The 23,484-nt window shown below is 55.9% G+C and overlaps 3 protein-coding genes across 6 annotated transcripts; 1 reads left to right on the top strand and 2 right to left on the bottom strand.

The window, feature by feature from the left end:
- The first annotated feature begins 819 nt into the window (after positions 1 to 819).
- THTPA (thiamine triphosphatase) lies at positions 820 to 5,060 on the top strand. 2 transcript variants are annotated; one of them, XM_014482952.2, is made up of 4 exons: positions 820 to 1,157; positions 1,320 to 1,463; positions 1,542 to 2,093; positions 3,199 to 5,060. In XM_014482952.2, the coding sequence occupies exons 3-4, from the start codon at positions 1,547 to 1,549 to the stop codon at positions 3,309 to 3,311; spliced, it is 660 nt and encodes a 219-aa protein (XP_014338438.1). In that variant the 5' UTR covers positions 820 to 1,157; positions 1,320 to 1,463; positions 1,542 to 1,546; the 3' UTR covers positions 3,312 to 5,060. The 2 variants fall into 2 exon arrangements, with proteins under 2 accessions (XP_014338438.1, XP_005909870.1); XM_005909808.3 differs by lacking the exon at positions 1,320 to 1,463.
- AP1G2 (adaptor related protein complex 1 subunit gamma 2) lies at positions 4,138 to 12,372 on the bottom strand. Of its 3 annotated transcripts, none has more exons than XM_070377450.1 (22): positions 12,258 to 12,372; positions 11,678 to 11,882; positions 11,153 to 11,277; positions 10,870 to 11,011; positions 10,653 to 10,749; positions 10,407 to 10,483; positions 10,194 to 10,289; positions 9,723 to 9,803; positions 9,338 to 9,436; positions 9,112 to 9,167; positions 8,829 to 8,942; positions 8,520 to 8,660; positions 8,380 to 8,434; positions 8,177 to 8,299; positions 6,694 to 6,783; positions 6,476 to 6,603; positions 6,119 to 6,223; positions 5,702 to 5,864; positions 5,486 to 5,621; positions 4,690 to 4,853; positions 4,364 to 4,462; positions 4,138 to 4,276 (listed from the first exon to the last, which is right to left on the bottom strand). In XM_070377450.1, the coding sequence occupies exons 2-22, from the start codon at positions 11,879 to 11,881 to the stop codon at positions 4,175 to 4,177; spliced, it is 2,397 nt and encodes a 798-aa protein (XP_070233551.1). In that variant the 5' UTR covers position 11,882; positions 12,258 to 12,372; the 3' UTR covers positions 4,138 to 4,174. The 3 variants fall into 3 exon arrangements, with proteins under 3 accessions (XP_070233551.1, XP_005909868.1, XP_070233552.1); XM_005909806.3 differs by having other exon boundaries at positions 5,702 to 5,825; XM_070377451.1 differs by lacking the exons at positions 4,138 to 4,276; positions 4,364 to 4,462; positions 4,690 to 4,853 and adding an exon at positions 4,875 to 5,014.
- Positions 12,373 to 12,586: 214 nt separating this feature from the next.
- On the bottom strand, positions 12,587 to 23,171 carry JPH4 (junctophilin 4). The gene is given in 7 exon segments (XM_070377452.1): positions 12,587 to 14,258; positions 15,167 to 15,699; positions 16,050 to 16,168; positions 19,652 to 20,423; positions 21,163 to 21,533; positions 21,535 to 21,713; positions 22,236 to 23,171. Coding segments are annotated over 6 exon segments (1,890 nt in total). The 5' UTR covers positions 21,546 to 21,713; positions 22,236 to 23,171; the 3' UTR covers positions 12,587 to 14,174.
- Between the last annotated feature and the right edge of the window lie 313 nt (positions 23,172 to 23,484).

Below are 23,484 nucleotides of genomic sequence, written 5' to 3'. Positions count from 1 at the left end.
TCCCAAAGCAGTCAGAGGGCCATTCTCATGTCTTCCTATATTTTAAATGAACACAAGTATTTCTCCTATTCCTGACAAAGCCTGCACAGGGGCCACAGGAAACAGACAAACTGCTCAGTTTGGCATGCAAAGCCTTTTCCAGTCTGCTCAGCGGTATTTCCAGCTTCGTCTCTTTTCCCTTAAACACTGGCCAGGTGCTCTCCAGCTTCTGGGTCTTTGCTCATGCTGTTTCTGTCTCCAGTCGTTGAAATCCCATCATGTATTTAGTTTTCATCCAAAATATCATTTCCTCCTCTTACAGAAAGTCGTTGGGGGAGGGGGCTTCCCTGGTGACCTAGTAGTTAGAATTCTGGCTTTCACTGTGGGAGGCTGGTGTTCAATTCCTGGCCAGGAACTGAGATCCCTCAAGCTGCACACACACAAAAACAACTCTCCTATCCACCGTTATCCTGAACATTCTTGGGGATGTTTCAACTCTCTTTTAAAACTCCAGAGTCTAGAGTAACTAGATTGGTCTTAGCTATCTTTCTTCTTCCCCCAGCTCATTGCCATTGGCCTGCATTTAATGGGCCACCACAATAGTCAATAAAGTATCTGCTGGACAGGGTCTGAGTGAGTGGTTTGTATTCCAGGCCCATCTGCCAACGAAGTGAGAGGGTTGAAGGCGGGAATGGGGTCTGAGTTCCTTTTCCATCCGACTTAACTTCAGATAGACTCCCACAGGCGTCAATCGAAGCTTTCTTGTCACCATAGCGACGAGTGGGCAAGAAAGCAAAGTTTCCCTTCGGAACTACACCTCCCATCATGCACCCGGGCTCCAGGGTGTCAGGCTCAGCCTGCGGCCTGAGACCCGGGCCGCCCCTCGGGAGCTGGGAGAGGTCTGGAATGAGGAGCAGAACGGAGGGGGCTATCCTTGGTCTTGGCCCACCGCGGAGGTTGCGGCCCCTCATAACTTAGCAGGCTTCTCGGCCCAAGCCTGCCCTCGGCATCGCTACATCGGGCCTAATATGGCCGCTTGTGCTGGGACCTCCCCCGTGCGCAGAGAACCGGGCCGAGGTCCGGAGCCAGGAACTGCTTCCGGCATTCCTCGCGGGCGTGGCGTGGGCTTCCTTCCCCTTACTCCAGGTCCCGCGAGAGGAAGACCGTAGGGCTTTCAGGTGAGACCCGAGGCTCCGCGGGTCGGTGCTCTGGGGGGATCGGGCGGGGTCATCTCCCGCTGTGAGTAGCCGTACTCCCGAGGTAGAGTATGTCGAACGAGGGGCATTGAAAGGATACCCGCTACACGGCTTGCTTTCTAGAGAGCCCCTTGGATTTTCCAGGGAATCCTTTGGAATAGGACATCAGCAGCAGAAGGGATCCAACTGGAGATCTGTGCCTGTTGCTGAGACTTAAAAAACATCAGAGACAGACAGGGCCATCCATCACAGAAGGAGGAAGGACCCCCGACAGACAGCCCTGCGACGGTGTGTGCCCCTTACAAGTTCTTCCGGGGGGAGGGATCTTCGGGAGCTCATCAGTGTTTGTTGATTGACTGATTGCAGGTAGCATGGCTCAGGGCCTGATTGAAGTGGAGCGAAAGTTCGTTCCCGGGCCCAGCACAGAGGAGCGGCTGCAGGAGTTGGGGGGTACCCTGGAGCACCGAGTCACTTTCCGAGACAGCTACTATGACACCCCTGAGCTGAGCCTCATGCGAGCTGATTACTGGCTGCGACAGCGAGAAGGCAGTGGATGGGAGCTCAAATGTCCCGGAGCGGCAGGTGTCTCAGGACCCCACACTGAGTACACGGAACTCACAGCTGAGCCTTCAATTGTGGTCCAGCTGTGTGAGGTGCTGGGGGCTGAGGTCCCGGGGGCTGGGGGCGTGGCTGCTGTGTTGGGCCCCCTGGGGCTGCAGTTAGTAGCTAGTTTTGTGACGAAGCGCAGTGCCTGGAAACTGGTGCTGTCCGGAGCTGACGGAGAGGAGCGGCTGCTCAGGGTGGACCTGGATACAGCTGACTTTGGCTACGCTGTGGGTGAGGTAGAGGCGCTGGTGCACAAGGAGGCTGAAGTCCCAGCTGCCCTGGAGAAGATCCACCACCTCAGCAGCCTGCTTGGTGAGGGAGACAGGCTCTTCTGTCCTTCCCTTGTTCTTCTGAGTGTACCCACTGGGCCAATTGTCGGGGATGTCTCGAGGCTATTTCTTTAAGAGGAATTATTTTAGCAGTTTTCTAGAGGACCCAGTTTGCTCAGGGCTCTATCAAATCTGGTTCATCTTTTGCAGTAGCTGTCTAACCTGCACTGAATCCTTCCGTGTGTCTCTAATCCTCCCCAGCCATTGGCTCATGTCATTCTCATACCTCCAGCCCCTCTAGGTATCCTTCGATTCCATTTGTCAGTTCTCTTCAATCTTTCCATCCATCCTTTCTCCCCTCAACTCCTGTCCTCTGATTTTTATAATGAAATCCTCATTGGTCCTACTGGCTTGAGTAAAAGTCAAGAATGTTGTTCCTATGCGACAGAAAGGGGGCAAACATTAGCAGGTTGGTTCTGTTCCCAGGCTTAGCTCCCCTGTACACAGTTCATCCATGCAAGTACAGGGTTGTGCCTCCCACGGGGCCTTACAGCCCTGGGATGTTGCTCTTGCCTCCTCAGCAAACCTACACTGAGTTCCCTGCTATCGGCCCAGCATGCTGCCAGGCACTAACAATCAGACACTGGCTAATTGTGGCTCCACACCACAGAGGCTGGAATTCTCTGCAAATCCCACCTCATTCATGGTCGTAGCTGCTTCTCCTTTCTACACCCCTTGGTTTCTCTGTGTGTGTGCATCTCTGCATGTGCTTCATTACCAAGCTAATGAGCTTTGGCATGCCTGGAGAGGCTTTAATCTTGATTGGGGGGCAGGAGCAGTAACTGAAATGAGTTGCTATTGAGGCACCCTCTGTCTTCCTAGCGCCTGAGTGCCCTTCGCCACTTCTCCTTGCCAGAGGAGAGGCTCGTGCTTGGCTTCCTAGGCCCACTTCTGCCTCAAGTGGCCCTCTTCGGCCCCGCTTCCCCAGGCCAATCAGGGAGTAGGCTGGTGGGTTAGATAGGCTGGCTGGCTGGCGTTCGGAATCCCAGTGCTGCCTTGGAAACAACTTGGGGTCCAGCTGCGTGGGCAGGGAGAGGCACAGTATTTGTGGCTGTCTGGTTCTCTCCTCATTCTCCTTTTGCCTGTAGGTGTGCTGGAGCAGGGGAGGGCACCTGCCAAGCTGATTGTGTACCTGCAGCGCTTCCGGCCCCAGGACTACCAGCGCCTGCTAGAAGTGTACGGCTCCAAAGAGAAGCCTTAGGGGACTGGAGATCTGGATGTGACACGGGGCTGAGAAGCTTCATTCCTGGGCTCACCGTGCCTCTTCCCTTCTGGCTCCCCTTCTCACAGTGACTCCTCTCGCTCCAGCTCTGCCTGTTCCTTCACCCTACCCTCCGCTATCCTTCCTGGAGCCTTCCTGGCTGCCTCCTCTCCCTCATCCGTCAGATGCAATCTGTGGGCCGCCCCTCTCCCCTGGCCGCTAAGCAGCCTCCATTGATTTCCGCTCGTGTTTATAGGATTTCCACTTAGCCGTGATCAGTAGTTAAGCACAGGAAAATCCCTTGCCACCCCCCTCCCTTGGTCGATGCCATTGATTCTGCCAGCGGCTCCTAAACTGCCTTACAGCTGAGTTAGAGAGGAGGGGAGGCAGCAGGGATTTCCCTGCCCGGGGCTACAGGGAACAGCAGCAGCTTGGGGAAGCTGGTGAGGATTCCTGTTAGAGATCTAAAACTTCTGGTTTGACGTTGCCCCTATGCCCTGCCCTGGCCTAGAGAGTAGAGTGCCTCCTGTGGAGGTTTAGGGGCACATCTGCTCCCCAGCCAGAAAGGGGGTAGAAGGAAAACCTTCCTTTGTTGAAACCAGTTCCAAAAGCTTAGGGCAAGATACCTACTTTCTGTGCAAGAAGGCTCTTCCCTGTTATTCCCATACATTTTCTACCTCAAATATGGCTTTGCCCCCTAGGGCTTTATTGGCTTTCATCATTTGTGGGGTTCCCCCCACCCCAGTTTCTGCAGCAGCAAGGACAGGACCAGAGTGCCACCTGCTGGTCACCCTCAGATATGGATCCAAGTAGCTCCTGATTTGGGGGCACAGGAGGAGTTCAGGCTTTGAGTGGAGGCTGAGTTATTGCCATGTCTCCACGGGCAAGTTGTTCACCTCAAAGATTTCCTGTACCGACTGGCCAAAGTGGTCGTAGGTGAGGCGCAACTTCAGCCGCAAGGGGGCCTAGGAATAGGAGAGCGAAGACCAGGGTAAGCACAGATGACTCCTCCCTGCCCTAGGTCTTAGCCTCGAGAGGCTCCTGGAGCTCACCTTGTTAGGATTGAGGATTCTGAGCAGCTGGGTCATGGGAGGGCCACCTTGGGCTGGAACAGTGTCTCCACTGGGGGCCTGTAGCTGCAGCTGGAAACTCTGAACACAGGAGGTTGGACAGAGCACACAGTAAGGCAGCTGGCTGGCTCAGGCAACCACTCCACACCCAGTAGTTTTACACCCTCTTCCCGCGACTCCCCAAGTGCCTGTCTCTGCAGTCGCTCCCTTCTCATCTCACCCTCCCTCCACCCCCAGTGCCTCCTCTACTTAGTGGCTTTTTCTCCTGGAGTATCCAGGCTACCTCTGAGTCCTGGTCTTCTACAAACCTTAGGCACAGCCGCCTGGCAGATGAAGTGGGTGACGTCACCCCCTGAGGTGTTGGTGGCAGTGACAGTGATTAACAGCAAAGTAGGGGTTCCAGGGGGTCGAACAAAAGAAAGATTCAGCTGAAGTCCTTCACGCTCAAATACTTTGAGATTTGGGATGGGAGCTACAGTAGGGAGAGAGAAGTGACTCTGTATATGGGCTGAAGATAACAGTTCATTCATTCATGCAAGAAAAATTAAATGAGCACCCACTGGGTGCAGGGAACTGCTCCAGATGCTAATGATCGAGTGGACAAGAAGATGAGGTCCCCAGTGGAGCTCACAGCTTAGGAGAGAAAAACAATAAACAAGGAAACAATCACACTCTGTAACTGGTGCTCTCAAGGAAATAACCTGTGGGGGGAACTAACTTAAGCAGGAGAGGGAGGGGAAGCATCTGACACTTTAGCTGAGGCTGAAGATGGAGAATGAGCCAGTTATTTTAATGTGCTGGGGAAAGAACATTCCATGTGAAAAGAATATGAACACCAAGGGCTTGAGTTGAGAGGGGCCAGTGGAGCGGGCAGTGGGAAAGCCTGTGAGGTGGGCAGGGAGGAAGCAGGACCCCGGGCCAAAGACATTGGAGGGTATCCAGGAGGGGACTGTATGATCTAATGAATCCTTTTACTAAGATGGGGATGTGATGGGAGCACACAGCAGGGACAAGGGAATCAGAATCTCGGTCCTCAGCTTAGAAGGGGAAGCACCTATTTCCACCGCCCCTTCTTTAAGACATCTCCCCTTTGCTGAGGCTTACCAGGGGGTCGGGGAGCGCACGGAAGGTCAAGGAGGTGTATCAAAGTGTCTCCTGGGGTGGGATCCAGAGGGGGAGGGTGCTGGGCATTCTCAGAAGGGCCATCCAGGAGATCTAACAGATCCAAGAGCTTTGAGGCCTGGAGAGAGGGCAGAAGGGTCAGGGCTCGGTATGGAAGCTGGACCATGCTCTTCCCCCAGGGCTCCCCTGGCTTCTCACCTGGGTCTCTGTGGGGAGAGGGGCTGCTTCCGAAAGCTGGGCTACTTCTTTGCTTTCCTTTGCTTCCTCATCAACCTGAGGGCCACCCCGCTCCACAAGAGGCATCTTTTCCAGGACGGCAGCCCTGAGAGGAAGAACGCAGGTGTACCCCTCTGGGTAGACCCTGGGGTTTTCACAAGAGATATGTGGGAGGAGGGGTAAGAATATGAGAGACCTGGGCTCATGGCGGGTCAGACGTACCCCTGTGATTTCCTAAGACGGAACAGTTTTACTGGCTTTCAGATGAACAAGGAGGGTGGGAAGCCCATTTAGCGTCCATGAACTGTGGGCGGGCACAGGTAAGGCTGCGACCCCTGCACCCAGAAATGGACATAGGGAGCGAGCTGGGGGTTGGGTCCCACACCGTCAGCGGCGCACCTCAAGTGGTCGTACTTCCGGAAGAGGGCGTTGTACTCCACTGCCCGCTGCTGCAGCTCCACGTTCTGGCAGCTCCCGTAGATGGACATCACCTGGCAGATGCGGCTGGGCCACAGGATGGTCTGTGACTGGGACTGGCCATCTGCCCTGCCCTTCACCTCTAGGATGCAGCAGGGAAGGAAGAGGCCCCCACAGAGCAGGGAGAGACCCACGATACTTGGCTCAAAAGGACCCAAGGACAAGGGGCTTGGGATGGAGATGCAGGAAACTCAGAAACTGGGGGCCATAGTGAAGGGACATCTCTCGCTGGAGGTACCAAGAAAAGGCTCTGTGGGAGGGGCCGGGACCCAGTCTTACTTGTTGTCCCCATGGAGCCGGGTGCTGAGCTTCATGAGGGCCGTGAGGGCATATCCCCTGGTGGCTGGCAGGGACATCTGGGACTGCAGCACCCTTTCCAGTAGTGCCAACACCTCCTCTTTCTCCACCTTCCAGGGGGCACACAGAGAGTAATCCTGGGGCTGGCTTTGACTCCCCTCACACGTCCCTCCTCAGTGTACCCCCAACGCAGGACCCACCTGCAGGGGCTCAGTTTCCTCACAGGTCCCCTCCAGCAGGAGGTCTCCGTATTCCCCGATGCACCAGGCTGCCACCTGCACCAGTGGTTGCTGTGGGGGATGAGAAACATGCTGGGCCATGCTGACCCATGAGAAACATGGGTCCCTTCCTCACTTCCAGACCCCGTGACATCCCTTTAGGCAGTGCAGAGATAGTGGAGTTTGCAGGGGTGGGGAAAGGGAAGGCCCTTGGCACAGGGAGCAGTTATGAGCAGTTGTGTTAGTTCCGGGCTCTGTCCTGGCTCCTGGGCTTCCTCTGCTCTCTAGTGGCCAAGTATAAGAACAACATGGCGTACAACAGATCTCATGATTATACTAAGTGAAATAAGCCAGAGAAAGACAAACGGTATGATATCTGTGAGGAATCTAAAAGATATTACAAATGAATCCAAACACAAAACAGAAACACTCACAGAAATAGAAAACAAACATTGTTACCAATGGGGCAAGGGATGGGAAGGATAAATTAGGAGTATGGAGATAAACTGATACAAACTACTATATATAAAATAAATATGCAAGGGTTTACTGTATAGCACGGGGAACTACATTCAATATCTTGTTATAATCTATAATGGAAAATAATCTTGGGACTTCCCTGTCAGTTCAGTCATTAAGACTTTGCCTTCCAATGCAGAGGGTATGTGTTTGATTCCTGGTTGGGGAGCTCAGATCCCACATACCTCAGGGCCAAAAAAAAATATATATATATATAAAACAGAAGCAATATTGCAACAAATTCAATAAAGATTTTTAAAAAATGATCCACATGAGAAAAATAATCATCTTATAACTGGATCCCTTTGTTGTACGCCTGAAACTAACACAGTATTGTAAATCAATTGTTTCAGTTTTTAAAAGTACTGTAGGATAAAATTCAGAAAGAAATACCAAAAACAAAACAACCCCGCCCCCCTCCCATGGCCTAACCACAAGGGGTGCAATGAGGATGAAGTGACGGGGTCCTCCCTTGAGGAAGGGGTAGGTGGTTTCTGCTAGACTACTAAAGTAATATGGAAAGCGGTATTGGCGTATTGGTTATTGGCTGGCATCTGTGAATTCACTCAGCATTCAAGGTAGTAATAAGAACTAATACATGCAAAAAGAGCTTTTATCTATATCCTGTTTGATCAAGACAGCTCTGGGTGGTAGGCAGGGTAGAATGCTGAGTAGACCTGGTATGAAGAAAGTTCAATGAGTCATCTGTGGTTGCACAGACAGTAAGTAACAGAACCAGGACAGAAGTCCAGGTGTTCTAACTATAAGCAGGGCTCTGTCCTTCAGTGACTCCTCTACTAAGTAGAAAGCTGTGAGGATAAAAAAGAGAGTGAGACAGAGCTGTGACTCTAGGGGAAAAACAGTTGGGAATCTGGTGTATGGAGCAGGTAGCCCAGGAAGGGATGAGGCGGGTGGACAGCCCTGCGCCTGGTGGAAGGAGCGGTACCTGGGAGATGTCCTCAGCCAGGGCGCTGTAGAGGCGGCGCACAGAGTAGGCGTGGAGCTCCTGGGCGCCCCCAATCAGCTGGATCAGGTTGGCCACTGCATCATCGCGCACATAGGTGCCTGCCTGGAGGAGTGAATGTGGCTTGGTCAGCGTGATGAACCCTGCCCGCTCCCACCCAGCTCTCAGCCCAGCCCCTGCCTCACCGTCGTCAGCACACGGAGGATGGTATCTATGTGCCACCGCTTGGTTGGGGCGAACCTAGGGGACATCATGGCTCTTCAGTCCTGGCGATGACCCTCCCTGGATTCCACCCTCTCTACCTCCTGGGCACCCATCCCCTCACCTCTCTGCTGCCAGTAGGATGCCAGAGGCACAGTCAGCCCGTAGATCAGGGGGGCAGGACTCCAGAAAGCCCTGCAGCTCCTGGGTCATGGCTCGTACGTTAGAGCTATTCACCAGGGCCAGGCTCAGTTCCAGGGCCCGCCTGGAGAAGAAACGTGTGTTTAGACAAGGTCTCCCAGGTCACCCCATGACATTCCTTGGTGCTCCCCTTTCCCAAGCACCTGTCTCCTTAGTCCCCTTTCTCCAGCTGCTAAGCTGGCCCGGTGCCTGGGCCCTCTACTCTTTGCTATGGTTCCTCTGCCCTGCTTACCGGCTGAGGGAGGCATCAGGTTCCCACAGACATTCCACCACAGTGGGCCGGTGCCGCTGCACGGCACTGTGATCAGACTGCACCAGCTTCAGCAAGGACGTCAGCGCCACGTATCTGGTCAGAGCACGAGGGTCCTTAGCATACCCTGGCCGTCAGCCCTCTCCCCACCCGTCCTGCTCTGGTATGGAAATAAGAGGCTGGTGAATCCGGAGATTCTGGAAGAAGGAGGGCAGAGGGTCAAGGGCTCAGTGGCACAGCCCTGCCAGACACCTGGGCCTATTACCTAATGTTCCTGTCACTGTTGAGTAGGAAGCGGCCAAGAATGTTGACAGCTAGAACCTATGGAAGGCAGAGGTTGGGAGTCAGGGAAGGAGCAGCCTGCTCATTCAGCAGTGGGGAGTGCATGGCACAGGGTGCCCAGGGTGGGGAGGAGAAACTGGAGAACAGGACCTGTCTCCCTGGCTGGAGTGGGTGGGAGGGGCCCAGGGGAGGGGCCTCGGGGACGGTACCCTTAGGCCCGCGGCAGAGCGGATGTCCATGATGGTCAACACTGTCTCAAACAGCACCGCGTTGCCCGCGTTTCGGCTGGTGTCCGTGTTTGTGGCTACCTGCGTGGATGGGAGAGAAGCTCTAAGGGGCTCCATCCTTTCCTCATGTCATCCCTCAAACAGCTTACAAAAGTCTATCCATCCCCTCCACCCCCACCTCCCCCCAACTATGTGCCAGGGACTACTGCACTGCAACAGACTGTGTCCCTGACCTCAGGAGAGATCACAGTCCAGAAAGAAATGGAGACACGATCATCTGGCCACTGCATGGGGAGTGGTCATGGGAGGGACGCCCAGGCCAGTGGGATCACAGAGCAATACCCATAACCCAGGCCCCCACCCCAACCTGGGCCAGCAAGTCATTCATGGTCTCACTGCTCTCCTCGTGGTTCCGGCCCAAAATCCGAAGCAGACGAAGTATCTGGACCTGAAATTGGGTTAAATAAAAGTTGGGCGTAAGGGGCTGAGGATAGAAATCCAACGTTGAGAGCGCTGTGAGGGGTCTGGCTGGCTCCCAACGGTCTCCTTGCACTCCCCCCTCCCAGCCTCCTCTGTCCCCTTGGGCCCTGGGAGGGTTCAGAGATGAGTGAGGCCAGGAGATCTGGGGACAGTCTTTTGAAAAAAAAAATTGTTACCAAGTTGGACTTTCTAGTTTTCAGGCACTCCCCCTCCCCACACTGGACCTGGGATGAGCTGGTGCCTGCTACCCTCCTGCCCAAGTTATTGATGAACCAAAGTATTGTCTTGGAGGGGACCACTGGCCATGGGCTGCCTAAGCTTTTTGTTCCAGGGATGCAGCAGGGAAGGATCAGCCCACCTGCAGGAATGGGTCGCTGACTCCAGACACGCTGTGTTCTGCGGAGCATCCTGTCATCACCAGAGTCCGGAGGGTGTGCACCAGCTGGGGTACCACCTGAAGGGAGGGCAGAGCCTGACCTGGGCATTCTTCTTAATCCTCTCTCCCTTCAGCCCCCTCCAACCCCACTGCCCTTCTCCTCCTGGCCCGGGGCCCACCCCTTCACCAGCCCACCTTTCGAAAGTGCTGGAGGGCTGCAGGGCTTCGTTCGCAGAGCTCGGTGATCAGCGTGACAGTGCCCAGCAGGATGCCTGGGTCAGGGTGAGGGAGCGAATGGTGGACAGAGCGCAGGGGAGTCTACTGTGTGCGTGTTTGCATGCACATGCTGCCCTTCACCTAGGAGCTACTGTTCCTGTCCTAGGGCTCCCTGCTGCCCACAGCCAGAGCTGAGGCAGTGGACGAGGAGCCCCGTGGCCTTACCATGGTGGCGTTCATGAAGCAGCTGGGCACAGGGTGGGAGGAAGATGTCAGAGAGTTCAGGGACCTTCCGGATCATGTGTACTGCAGTCAGAACAGCCTGCAGAGGTCAGGGGGCTCAGAGAGGGCGGGGGTCTGCCAGGATGGAATCCCCCACCTCTATCATGTGGCAGACAGGACAGTTTGTGCAGGAGCAAGAGCCTAGAACCTGCTGTCTCACCTTCTTGCGCACATAGGGGCTGGGCTGCAGGAGCAGCTTCTCCACCTCCGGGGCCAAGTCCCGGCACATCTCAGCAGAACCCATGGCGCTCAGTGTGCACAAGGCTAGGCCTTGGACAGCCTCAATCCCCTGGCTCAGGTCACTGCAGAGTTTGGGGAGGACAGTCAGTCAAGCCTCTGAGAAGTCCAGTCCTCCAGTACCTACAGCAGGCAAACCCCTGGGATTTCCCAGTTCCCCACTCTCCCATCTCCCTGATTCCAAGTGCTTCCCAGAACCCTCTCACTTCTTGATGCTGTTGGTAATGAGCAGGTGGGCATCCTGCCTCTCATCCAGTAGAAGCATGGCCCCCAGGTAGCCCACCCTCTTGTCTGTGAACCTGGGGGAGGCGATCAGTTTCAGGCACTCCATCTACAGGGAAGCGGGCAGACCAGGAAGGGGTAGGGGTGAAACCGGAGGCACTAGCGTGGCTTTTCTTTCTCCTTTACACCAGATTAACCTGTGGGGGCAGCATACCCCAGGACCAACCCCGTTCAACAAGAATAGAGGTTTAGGAGATTTAGTTTCAAGGAAACGGAAGATTGGGAGAGAAGAGCAGGGGCCTTGAATGGCGCTGGCCAGAGAATGAGGGGTTCAGTCCATCTGATGACCAGTTGGGGTTGTAAGGGCAAGGAGATCTGCGGTACACCCTGTGAGGGCCCAGCAACTCCGCAGAATAAAGAAATCGAGAAACAAGTGAGGGGGGTGTTCGCTACCGTGCCCCACTAGCTTCTCTCATCAAACTCGGACGGGAGGCGTCCACGCCCAGTACCTGTCCAAAGTGGGCGGGGTAGCCTAACATGTGGACGTAGAGCAGTTTGGCCAGCTGGCGGTGGCTGTGCAGAGGGTCCCCATCGCGGAAGGAGGCCCGGATGTGGGCGCACTCTTTCTGGATCACCTCCCGCTCCTGGGCCTGGGTCTTGGCCCCACGAATCTCCTGGATTAGATCCTGAAGCTTCAGCGAGGACGCCACCATCCTGGCGGGCAGAGCCCGGAAACGGAGAGGGCCTTAACCCTCTGGCAGTAAGCATCCGGCCTTTTCTGCACAGGCTTGCAATAAACCAGATTCCTGAGGGTCCGGGTCCCAAGACACCCTAAAACTGATTTCTGTCACCAAATCCCGCCCGAGACCTCCATTACGCATGCGTCCTCGCCCCACCCCCGCACCCGTCGCTACCGAGCCTGCGCTGGAACCCCGCCTATTTCTCCCCCAAAGGCGGGTCTCCACCTGGCTTCCCATCCCTAGTTCAATTATTCCCTTCCTTCTAGAGCCCGGCGCTGTTTCTTTCGCAGAGACCCCGGTCCCCTTCTCAGGCGGTGTCAGCTTCCCCACACCAGGACGCCAGCCTCACCTGGCTTCAGTCTCAACTCCGCGGCTCTCCCCCCAGCGCTTCCTGGTCCAAGCCCCGAGGAAGGTCCGGGCTTGGTCTGATCCTTCCGTCTCCCCGCCCCTACTGTGGGACCCCGCCCCTCCTGGGCCGCCCTGCAGAGCAATCTTGAATCCTCTGACCTCAGGCCTTTGTGATTTAGAGTTTAAGGGAAGGATCTTTTTAACTACTTCGAGGCGGCGAGACTGTCTAACAGGCCTGGGACTTCCCAAGAGGGCTCCTTCACTGGAGAGCTTCTGAGAGCTTGGGTTTGAATCCATCGCACCCAAAGGAGAGGACAATTCCCCCCCCTTTTTTTGAACTTTTTTATTAATATATTTTTTTTGGTTAAATTTCTTTGTTTTTTTTTTTCCTGCAAGACTTGGTGTTGGCGGCACTGTTGTAGTTTAACGTCAATCCCAAATTCCATGAAATAGAAATCAGAAGTAAAGGTTGAGAGGGGAGGAAGGAGGGAGGCAGGCCAAGGAGTAAACAGAGTTTGACTAGAAAAAAAAGAGTTTGTGTGTGGTGGGCATTCCCAGGCAAGGCCATTCCTTGAGGGAGGGGGTTGGCAGGCAGCTTGCCTCTGCCTCATGCAGGGGAGGGAGGAAAGATCCCCTGGGGACCCTCAAGCCCCCTCTTCCTAGGGCTTCCTGTCCCCAGGGGAAAAGCTAGTACCAGGGATCAGCCACAACCTCCAACAGAGCTCTCTACCCACCTCTCACCCGGGTTTGGCTCTCACCTCTCTGCTCTGCCTGGAAAGTGTGTGAGAGATTGGCTTCCTCGATCCCCTCCTTCCTGTTTTTTTCCATTTCACAAGATTCTGATATGATGGAGGAAGGGATCTAACCCACTTAGAGACTACTGACCAGCTTCTCCTGCCCTGTGAGTTCCTATTTTCTTGTGTGGTTCCTTTTCCAGAGCTGCCTCCCCTGCCACCACTGCCAGAGTTGGGGAGTGGGGTCCTTGCTCAGGTGCCCCTAACCCTCTGCAGTAGAAATGTCTTCTTCAGGTCCCTTAGGAATTTAATCAAAGGCCACACGTGAGTCCAGACCAACCAAATAAACTTTTAGGGGGAGAGAGAAAGGTGGGAGAGGTCAGCAGGTGGGCTTGGCTGCATGGGGCATTATCTTTCCTTTACACATTGCTTTTGACATGGCATGCCACCCTAGGGGGTTGGGTGAGGGGCTGGCTGTTGGGGAAAGAAAGAGGGAGAAGATGCTGGGGAGCTGTTCTACTTTTCATTTCCCTTATCTCCTTCAGGGAAGGATGGAGTTTGGTAAGAACCTAGCTCAGTGCTTGGAGGTGAGATAGGCTCCTCCGAGGTCAGAGATGGAGGCTGCACCCCTTCCAGATTTGTCACTAGGCCTCAGAGGGACACCTGGCTCCTTGGGTCGGGGAGTCCTAGCAGCACGGCCAGCGCCTTGCCCAGTCGATGGTCTTCTCCAGTATCAAGTGTACCCCTTCCCCATGTTCCTTCCTTTCCACTTAGCTTCCAGGAGACTCCTCAGGACACCAAACCCCCACCCTCATCCAAGTTCAGGTCTAAAGAAAAGGCAGGGAGGGTGTGGGGGCAATGGTCTGACTTAGAATTGTGTGTCTCAGAGAAGAGACTCTGAGCGAGAAAAGCCCTTCGTATGTAAACAATCTAGAGAGAGAAGGGTTGGGTAGGGAAGGGAGCGGGAAAGACAGAGACAGAGCCAGAGGGAATGAGAGAATCTAAAAGGAGAGAGGGAAAGAAAAAGCAAGAGATAAAACCAGAGAGGGACAGAAAAGAAAGAGAAGGGAGAAGAGAAAGAAAGACAGGAGAAAAAAACAACCAGGGGGAAGGAAAGAGAAAAAAGGCAGGTCAGAGGAGTGAAGAGGCAGCGACCAAAGCCGGAACTAGGCCAGGCAGGTGCCTCAGGTGAGGAGCTGGGAGAACAGGAACGCCAGGCTGAGGTCCAGGAGGGCCACGGCTCCCACCACCAGCGGGTTGGCAGCTCCCTAGAGAGATGGGGGAAAGGCAGTCTCAGTGCCTGAGGACCAGGCACTACGAGTCCCACCTCCTGCCTTGGCTGAGGTGGCAAAGCAGAAGGGTCCCAGACACCCTTCCTCAGAGGAGAGCGGGGATATCTCCAACTTTGGCTTTGGATTGCAAAACAGCCCTCTACTCCCAGGCAGAGCCCTGCCTTCCCTCTGGCTCCCTCAAGTGAGCCCATCCCCCGCTCCTCTCCCCTCCCTGCAGCACGTGGCCCAGGCAGAAGGTGCCTGGCCTTAGTAGCAGACGTTGGCAGCAGGCGCCTTTACTGCAGTGAAGCAGAGAGGGATGAAGGGGTGAGGATGTGGTTGCTAGGAAACAGGAGAAGGCCTGGAGTCCAATCAGAGTAGAGGGTTCTAGGGAAACTCCACCCTCCCAGTTTTCTGCCTTCTTCCCTATTTCCCTTCTTCCCTGGAGAGGGAGGGAGAGTCAGGGTAGGGAGGGAACAAGCTTTTCCTTTTTTATTCCTGGGCACCAAAGAGAGAAAGTGTGGAGGTGGGGGTGGGGGTGGAAGTGATATGAAAGGAGAGCACGGGAAGATGTTCTGGCTCTACTGATAATTATTCATTTGTAACCTTGGTGAGTTACTGTAACTGCTCTGGGCCTCAGTTTCTCCATGTGTCAAGTGAAGGAGTTGGAATGTGAAGGTCTTGGAGGTTCCTCCCAGCTTGAAAATTCTCTATTTCTATTTTTTTGAGGCAGGATATAGTCCAAGACTGGGTAGGCAAAAAGAAAGCTAAGTGCAAATCAAAGCCCCACAGGGGATCAGAGAGAGGCCTGGAAGTGATGATAGGCCAAACTTTGAGGGTAGCAGGGCCAGAAAGGATGGGAGACTCAGAAGGCACAAGGTTGGTGGCGGGGGAGAGTTTCTTACCGGCTGGGCAGGCCTCTCCGTTGCAGCAGCCTCCTCAGCCTCTTCCACCAGGCACCCGGCTTCAGGACCCCTCGAGGACAGGCCCCTCAGGACTGGCAAAGCTGCAGGTTCTGGCTCCGAGCCCCCTGGGGTGCTCAGCTGGGGAAAGGGCTCTTCATCCTCCCCTTCCTCCTCTCGAAGACTTCCAGAACTGTCGCTGCAGCCTCCAAGGAGTGGGGAGCCATCTCTGGGCTCTGGCCCTTGCATCCCAGCCTCATCCTCAGCCTCATAGCCAGCTAGTTCCTCTGCCTGCTCACCCGGGCCCCCCCACTCCTCAGGCCAAGCTTTGGGGCTGGAGAAGGGACCCCGGTCCCCTCCAGAAGGCAGTGGGCTCCGGCAGGTAGGGGGTCGCCAGGGTTGGTGGGAGGAGGCAGGACTGCTGGGCAGTTCAGGGGAGCCCTCTGAGGGGGTCAGTCCATTCTCGTATACCCCAGGGCTGTCCTCATCCAGGGGCTCGGTGTCAGAACCTTCCGAGTCCTGTCTGGGTCTGCGGCCTGGGGTAGGGACAACTATGAATCAGATGTGCTGAACTAGCCTTGGGCTACCAAAGCTACGATTTTATCTCTCTGTCTGGTCACCCCCCAGGACTCTGGTACCCCAACTTTACAGCTTCTTAATGCCAGGTTCCAACCCCCAGTCCTTATTACTCTATTTTTCAAATGCCTACTTTAGTTCTCAAACAACTGGGCTTGGTCCCCACCCTCTGTCCCCTTAGACTCTCATACCCTGGCTTTTCCCATCCCCAGTCCCCTGCAGGGATTCACTGCCCCCTTTTCCAAGCCCAGGTCCCTCCAGCTCCCAGGAAGCCAACCCCCGACCCCGCCTCAGGCTACCCACACCTTACCTGGGGCTTCCAACATTGGCTGCAGATCTTGGGCTATCAGTTTGGCCATTCGAGCTGCCTCCACAGCCTTCTCGGCAACGCTGCTGGCTGCCACTGCCTTGAGAAGGGCGTCTGCTGCCCTGTCGGGTTCCGGGGACAGGGTCTTAATAGACCTACTCCAGTCCCTTGACCCATCTCCCTCCCAACCCACCACCCCCCATGTCACAGCCCCCAGATCTGAGATCACCTCTGGCAGCCTCAAGCTGGCTCACACTCTGCCAGCTGCTCCCCTTCCACGGCCTGGCAGGGCAGCTGGCCTTTGCTTTCCTCTCCAATACCTGGGCTGGGTTTGCTGTCATCACACCTTCCCGTTCTTCTCGCACCCCTCCACCATTTCACCCAATAGTAACACTTCCCTTCCCCCAGCTGCAGGGGCCAGGCCCTCCCTGCTGCCTGCAGCCCTGTAATTCCATTCCTGTCCTGCTCCTCCCAATGACAAATGAGGCCTCACTCTCTTAGCACCTCTCTGCAGCTCACCTGCTTGGTGCTCAGAAGCTATGCCACTTTGCTGTGTTGATACCTCCTGTGTTATGAGAATTTAAAATCTTTTCTTCAGCTACTTCTGTTATCACATCCTTCTCCCCTGCCCCTGATCACTGTCACTGTCCCTCACCCCATCTCCTCCTTTCTGAGCTCTGGAACTGGGTGGGTCTCCCCTTTCTGCCACTACCTATTCCCTCTCCCTGCTAACATGCATGCTTTCTCACCATTGTGATTATACCTTCTGGGTGAGTGCTTAATCTCCCTTCCACAACCAGCCTTCAACCCTGCCCTGCTCCTTGAGTGTTAGTTGTTCAGTCGTGTCCAACTCTGTGTGATCCCATGGACTGTGGCCCGCCAGGCTTCTCTGTCCATGGGATTTCCCAAGCAAGAATACTGGGTTGGGTAGCCATTTCCTCCTCCTGGGAGTCTTCCCAACCCAGGGATCGAACCCAGGTCTCCTGCACTGCGGGCAGATTCTTTACTATCTGAGCCACCAGGGAAGCCCAGCCTTGCTCCTCAGTTACAGGTAATCTTGAAGCACTATCAATCCCTTCCTCTTTTTTATTTCTCAGTTTTCCATCTGATGTCAGATGTTTCCTCAATTTTCCCCTCCCTTTTACCCTCTGCTGTTATTCATAGATGCCTTATTCATTAATGCATTAGTTCTGTAATCTTGACTGAAGATGGGGTGTAGGATCAGAGGCAGAGGTAATCTTGACTGAAGGACCAGAGGTAAACGTAATCAGATATACTTGCCATGGGCTTGAATGTATCAAGACCTATGACTCCCTCGGGCCTAGGCTTGTTTTATCTGGCCTAGGAAAGTGGTCTGGGTATCAGGGTATGGAGAGGGTCAAGGTGTCCCCTATCATCTTAGGTCTACTTCCTTTTTATATACTGTGGGAGATGTGGTTAGCTTCCTCCCCTCAGACCTGGTCGGTCAAGGACTGTTAGAACCTGCTTGGAGGGATCTCAGATACCCCTCCCTGTTCTTCTGTCTTACAGCTTTCAGGATCTATATGCTTAGCCCTGGTCTGAAACTGAGCTGGTCTCAGAGTTTAAGACAGGGGATTAGGATCACAGTTTGGGGTTGCATTGTGTTCTGTTGGTGGCCAGGAAACTGCAACATTGACAAGGGTCTGTGCTTTTCACTTCGGAGGGTTTGGTTGGTCAGAGCCTAGCCACTAGATCCAGTCTGTGTTCAGGAGTCAGGCCAGGCTCAGGCTACCTGAATGATGTAGTCTATGTGCACCTGCTGCTGAGGCTCTGCTGTTTCCATGGCAACCAGCAGCCAATCAAGTTTTCCAGGCCTGTTGCTGGGGAGATCAACCAGCTTCCTCCTACTGCCTGATCTTTCTGGCTACTGAGACCAGTTTTTCCTGCACATGCCCACTCCCTATCCAGCCTAAAGTGCTCCCTGGTGCTCTGCCCTCCCCCTTCCCTGGCTCAAGGCCCTGGACTCTAACCATCCAGAAACTCACATATATCCACACATAGACATAGACATTCTCTGGTTCAGGCCTCTACTCTGGATATGACCTATTCTCACACACACACACACACACACACACACACACACACACACACACACACACACTTTACACCCAAGCATATTTGGACATATCTTGACTTTCATCCACTGAAACCCTCTCAAATTTCAAACAAGATCCTTCAACTGTGCCCTCCCCTTTCAAGAAAAAACAATATCTAAAAATTCCTATGTGTAAATTGTATAATTAGGAGCTTATGAACTCATTACAAATAGATTTTTTGGCTTTCTTCAGTCACAAGCCATTAAGCACTTAAAATTAAGCACTTAAAATGAGGCTAGTCCAAATTAAATGTTGTACTCTAAATGCAAAATATATATTAGATTTCAAAGATTTAGGAAAAAAAAAGGGGGTGATATAAAAATCTCTCCTTAATTATTTCATACTTATTTTAGATTGAAATGATAATATTTTGGATACATTGGTTTAAATAAGATATATTATTTAAATTCATCTTTTTCTTCCTATTTTTTTCATATGGCTACTAGAAGGTTCAAAATTATGTATTAGGCTTACATTATATTCCTACTGGACTGCACTGCTTGAGATAATGAGGTTCCTGATGCATGAAATGTAATCTGATTTACAGAAAGAAAATTTCATTTACAGGCAAGTCTGCTTCCCTCCAACCTTTATCAGTTGGGTTAAGGGAGTCGGAGGAGTCAGAGCTGAGAGGGACTATTTTTTCAGGTGGGTAGATCAGCTGTGGGCTTGCGTGATAACTCAGTTGGTAAAGAATCCGCCTGCAATGCAGGAGACACTGGTTCGATTCCTGGTTCGGGAAGATGCGCTGGAGAAGGGATAAGCTACCCACTCCAATGTTCTTGGGCTTCCCTTGTGGCTCAGCTAGTAAAGAATCCGCCAGCAATGTGGGAGACCTGGGTTCAATCCCTGGGTTGGGAAGATCACCCGGAGAAGGGAAAGACTACCCACTCCAGTATTCTGGCCTGGAGAATTCCATAGACTGTATAGTCATGGGCTCACAAAGAGTCGGACACAACTGAGCGACTTTCACTTTCCAGATCAGCTGTACAAACTAGACCTTCCCCAGGCCTAAGGCTGAAATGTTATCAGACTGTGGGCTGGCTTGGATGTGGTTAGGAATGTACACCTCTTGTCTCTCTGCCTGGGGCTGTTGCTCCCAGCAGCAGAGTCCTGGAGGCTGGATCAGCTACAAGATGAGGAAGACTAGGAACATGTCTGAGTTCCAAGAGGTTTCCTGGGCCGGCACAAGGCAGCGCTCATTGCTACTCCCACACACAACAATGACACACTCCCTACAAAAGACACTGAGACACACTTATAGTCTAACAGGGCTTCCCTCAAATACCCAGCCACCCACAGTTACACCTAAGTCCACCTGTAGCCTCAGATATAAACACAACAAATTCCCAGGGCTACAACTGCCAGGTCCTAGGCCTTGGGTCTTGGTCCCCCTTTAAGCAACGCCCACCGCCCCCCCAACCCTTCCGTATCCACGGCGTACATTCTCCCCTTAACCCAGCTTCGGGCTCTGCAGTGGGTGCCCACCTGGCAGCGGCGATCTCCTGGCGCTGGCGGGCAGCGCTCACGGCTCGACGAGCACCCTCGACCGCCCTGTCCACCTTCTCCTTGACTTTGCCCCGGCGAAGGGCCAGAGGGAGGAGGCTGCGCACGCGCCCCCCGTGCACTAGCCGGTTGCGCTTGTACTTGCCCTCCTCGCGGGAGCCGTCGGGGCGGGTGGTGCGCCCGTAGCCGTGCCGCCGGTTGCCCAGCCACTCGCCCTCGTAGCGTAGCCCGTTGGAGCGCTGGCTCACGCCGTAGCCGCTGCGCCGGTCGGCGCGCCATTCACCCGCATACACCTCAGTGGCCGAGCCCTCGATGAGGGCAGGCGGCGCTGGGGCCGGGGGCCCGCTGGCCTCGGAGCCCGGGGGTCCCGTGCTGCCCACCTCGCTGCTCACCTCGCTGCGCAGGGAGCCCCGCTTGCTGCCCAAGGAGCTTCGGCGCCCGCCCGCCCGGAGCCCGCTGAGCAGTAGCGAGCGGCGGAAGAACCCGCCGGCCGCGGGGGTGCGCTTTCGGGAGGACGCGCCGTCACCGTCCCCGGGCCCGGCCAGCACGAAGCCTCCCCGGGAGCCAGAGGCCGGGCTGCCTCCTTCGTCGCCGGGCAGGGGCAGGGGCGGGGGCGGCGTCGGGGGGTCACTGTGGCCGGAGTCCAGGGAGGTGCGGCGGGGCGAGCGCAGCAGCGCCGCCTGATGGTAGGGCACACTCTGGCGCACCCCGTAGCCGTGGCGCTTCCCCGCCTGCCACTGGCCCTGGTAGGTGCCTGCGGGGGCGGGGTAGGAGCGGGAGAAAGAGTCAGGACCTGCCGTTCCTTGCACCCCCAGCCCCATGCGCCCCTGGAAGCCTCAGAGTCGGGTGGGAGAGGTGGGGGCAGTTGGCGTGGAGGTCGGGGAGGGGCACTAGGAACTGGGGACTGGCCAGGTTGGGTCACAAGGTGTGGAAGAGCCGAGTGAAGACTCTGCAGGTAGCAGGAGATGCATGGATTAGGGGCGTGAGAGTAGACAGGGGAAAGGGGAAGGGACAGGCAGGCTGGGGTGTGTGAAGGACAGGCAGTCCAGAAGGCGTGAGGGGCAGGGCGACGGGCTGTATAGATGACACATGGCAGGCAAAGAGAACTCTCAGGGCAAGCTGGCCGAGGAGATGTGAAGGGACAGGCAGAGCAGAGGCGTAAGGGTCAGGCAGGTGGAGGGGGGGAATGGGGGGGACTGGCAGACGGGGTGGTGAGGGTCAGAGAGGCGGGATGTGAGGGTCAGGCATACAAGGAAGGGGAGAGGGCAGGCAGATGGGGGAGAGGAAAAAACAGGCAGGGAACAGGCAAATGAGGCGTGTGTGATGATGGGGGGAGAGGGCAGAAATATGGGCGCAGGGGCGCTTATCGATGGGGAAGGAGTGTAGGACGACAGTGGAGCACAGGGGCGTCTGGCTGGGGAAAGCATTAGCGGGGCAGGCCAGCGGGGAGGCGCACGCGGACGAGCAGACAGACAGTGGGCAGGGCCCCGCACCTCCGTCGGAGTAGGTCTCGGTGCCGTAGCCGTCCTGGAAGCCGTCCTTCCAGAGCCCGGCGTAGCGCAGGCCGGACACGCTCTCCCACACGCCGCTGCGCCCCTTCAGCCCGCCCAGCCACTCGCCGCGGTACGTCCAGCGGCTCTTGCGCTCCACGCCCAGCCCTTCGCGCTTGCCCTGCTGCCAGTGGCCCTGGTAGCTGTGTCCGCCGGGCCCCGTGAAGACGCCCAGTGACTCGAAGCCGTGCGCCCAGCAGCCGCTGTATTCGCCCTGGGCGCCGGGCCCCGTGCACACGCCGTAGCCATGTGCCCGCCCCGCCTCCCAGCCCCCCACGTAGCAGCCCCCGTCGTCAAAGTCGAACTTGCCCCCGGGGGACATGCATGTAGTTGGCGCGGCCTCAGCCCCCCGGTGGCTCAGCGCATCCTGGGGCTGGAGAAGCCGGCTGGGGGCCTGGGAGCCGGGCGAGGCCTGGGGGCGGGGGCAGTTAGACCGGGGCCGGGCGGGGGGGCCCCAGCGCGGGCTGGCAGGGCCGGACCCTCATCCTGAGTGGCTGCGGAGAAAGAGGGGGGGAAGTGGCGAGGGAGGCCCCTCCTCTTTGCCCGCCGCTCCCTGGCCCAGTGGCTCCGGGGCACCAGCACCGCCCCCCAACCCCCCACCCTTCGGCAGCATCTTCCAGCAGCTCCTAAGCTTTGGAGGCACAGCGCTCCCCCACCCCTCTTTTCTTATAAAGGGCCGCTCCCAGGGTTTGGGGTCCTCACCCCTAGCGGGAGTCCCACTTTTCCAACCTGGAACCCCAAAGTATCGAGTGTGGATGGCAGTAGGCGGGGGTCCTTAGACGGGGGCTGGGCAGAATCGTAGGCCACCCGCTTCCCTGCCTGCTGTCAGGACCTCTCTGCCCCGGTTCTTTGGCTTCCCTGGCAAGGGTGGGGGTGGTTGAAAATGTACGGGGGAGATCGGAGCAAGGTGGGTAGAGGGTTTGGTGGGGGAGAGGATGGGGCTGGGGGAGGCTCTGCAGGGGAAAGGCAAGGGTAGGGATGGTAGACAGGCAGAAGGGAGGAGGCAGGTTACTCACCATGTGGGCTGGGGCTCAGGCTGCCTCCCAGGCACAGCATCCATGACCGGAGACCTCCACTCCCACCTCGCCCAGACAAGCCAAGCCCCCTCCCCTTCCGGAGAGACTGCTCCAACCCAAAGAGCCAAGGTGGGGGAGCCGCAGGAGAGAGTCCCCTCTCTCCCCAGCTGGAGGAGCAGGCGGTGGAGGGAGGGGGCGCGAGGTAGTGGCAGGGGTAGGGGGAGATGAGAACAGTGTAGGGAAAAAAAAATCTGCCTTGGATGGAGATAAGGAAGAGGAGCTGGGAGCTGGATGGGAAGAAAGAGGGGGCTATCAAGAGGGGGTGTTTTTATTATTTTCTTCTTATGGTTGGGAGAGGGGAAAAAAAATCAAAATTCTGATTCCATCCCAGCACAAATCAATGTTTGCTCCCTCCCAGCATCGCGGGGGAGGCTGGGCCAGGCAGATTTAAAGGGGCAGAGAGAAGAGAGGAGAGGGTGGGGAGAGGAGGAGACCGGGCTGAAGAGGCAGCGGCGGTGTTAGCGTTGGGGGCGGGGCAGGAAAGGATGGGTGCCTGCTCTACCTGCGCTGAGGGAGGAGGCCAGTAGAGTGGACGAAGAGAGGCACCGAGCCCCACAGGGTGAAAAGAAACCTTGGGGTGCAGGCCGGGAGTGGGGTGAGGCTGAGGGGAGGGGAGAGGAGCCAGGGGGAGGAGACTGAGCTGAAGATGGGGAGGCTGGGGGAGGCCGAAGCCAGCCGGGGGAGGAGAGATGCTGGCGGGGCCGGGAGAGGGCGAGAAGAATACAAAGAAAGAGGTGCAGGGATGAGAGCTAAGGCGGGGGGAGATTCTGTCGGAGAAGGAGAAGGGGAGGGAGACCCATTCCGGGGCTGGTGAGGGATGGCAAGCAGAAGAGAGGCAGGGGAGGAGGAGAAGGAGGGAGAAGAAATAGATATGGAGACTGAGAGAGTGAAATAAGGGTTGTGAGGGAAGGAGAAAGCTCTGCACGGGGAGGGCGGGCCTGGGGAGACATCTAGGCAGGAGGAGCCCAAGCAGGGGCTGGAGGGCCGGAAGTGGTGTTTGTGGAGCCCTGGAGAGAAGGATGAACCTGCCAGCTGCTTGGACTGAAGTCAGGAAGCCTTTGGGCCTGGACGCCTGTGTCCACCAAGTCCACTGTCCTCCCTAAGAAACCGCTGCAGTGGACCGAGAGGCTCTGCACCTGCGCCTTCTGAGCGAGCTTGAAATGGGGCCCTGCCAGGAGGCCTGGCTGCA

This window comes from Bos mutus, chromosome 10 (genome assembly GCF_027580195.1).
Source record: "Bos mutus isolate GX-2022 chromosome 10, NWIPB_WYAK_1.1, whole genome shotgun sequence".
NCBI classification, from domain to species: domain Eukaryota; kingdom Metazoa; phylum Chordata; class Mammalia; order Artiodactyla; family Bovidae; genus Bos; species Bos mutus.
Note: the sequence above shows the minus strand (reverse complement) of the source record. Positions and strands in the feature narration are given on the sequence as shown.

What these genes read in the sequence shown, in the direction of transcription:
- THTPA (XM_005909808.3), top strand. Translation starts at nt 1,547, where the DNA reads ATGGCTCAGGGCCTGATTGAAGTGGAGCGAAAGTTCGTTCCCGGGCCC. An exon ending in CCACCTCAGCAGCCTGCTTG is followed by an intron (nt 2,094 to 3,198) that starts GTGAGGGAGACA and finishes TTTTGCCTGTAG; the next exon opens with GTGTGCTGGAGCAGGGGAGG.
- AP1G2 (XM_070377450.1), bottom strand. Translation starts at nt 11,881, where the DNA reads ATGGTGGCGTCCTCGCTGAAGCTTCAGGATCTAATCCAGGAGATTCGT. An exon ending in TCCTCCGTGTGCTGACGACG is followed by an intron (nt 8,300 to 8,379) that starts GTGAGGCAGGGG and finishes TCACTCCTCCAG; the next exon opens with GCAGGCACCTATGTGCGCGA. An exon ending in GTGCGCTCCCCGACCCCCTG is followed by an intron (nt 4,854 to 5,485) that starts GTAAGCCTCAGC and finishes TCCCTACTGTAG; the next exon opens with CTCCCATCCCAAATCTCAAA.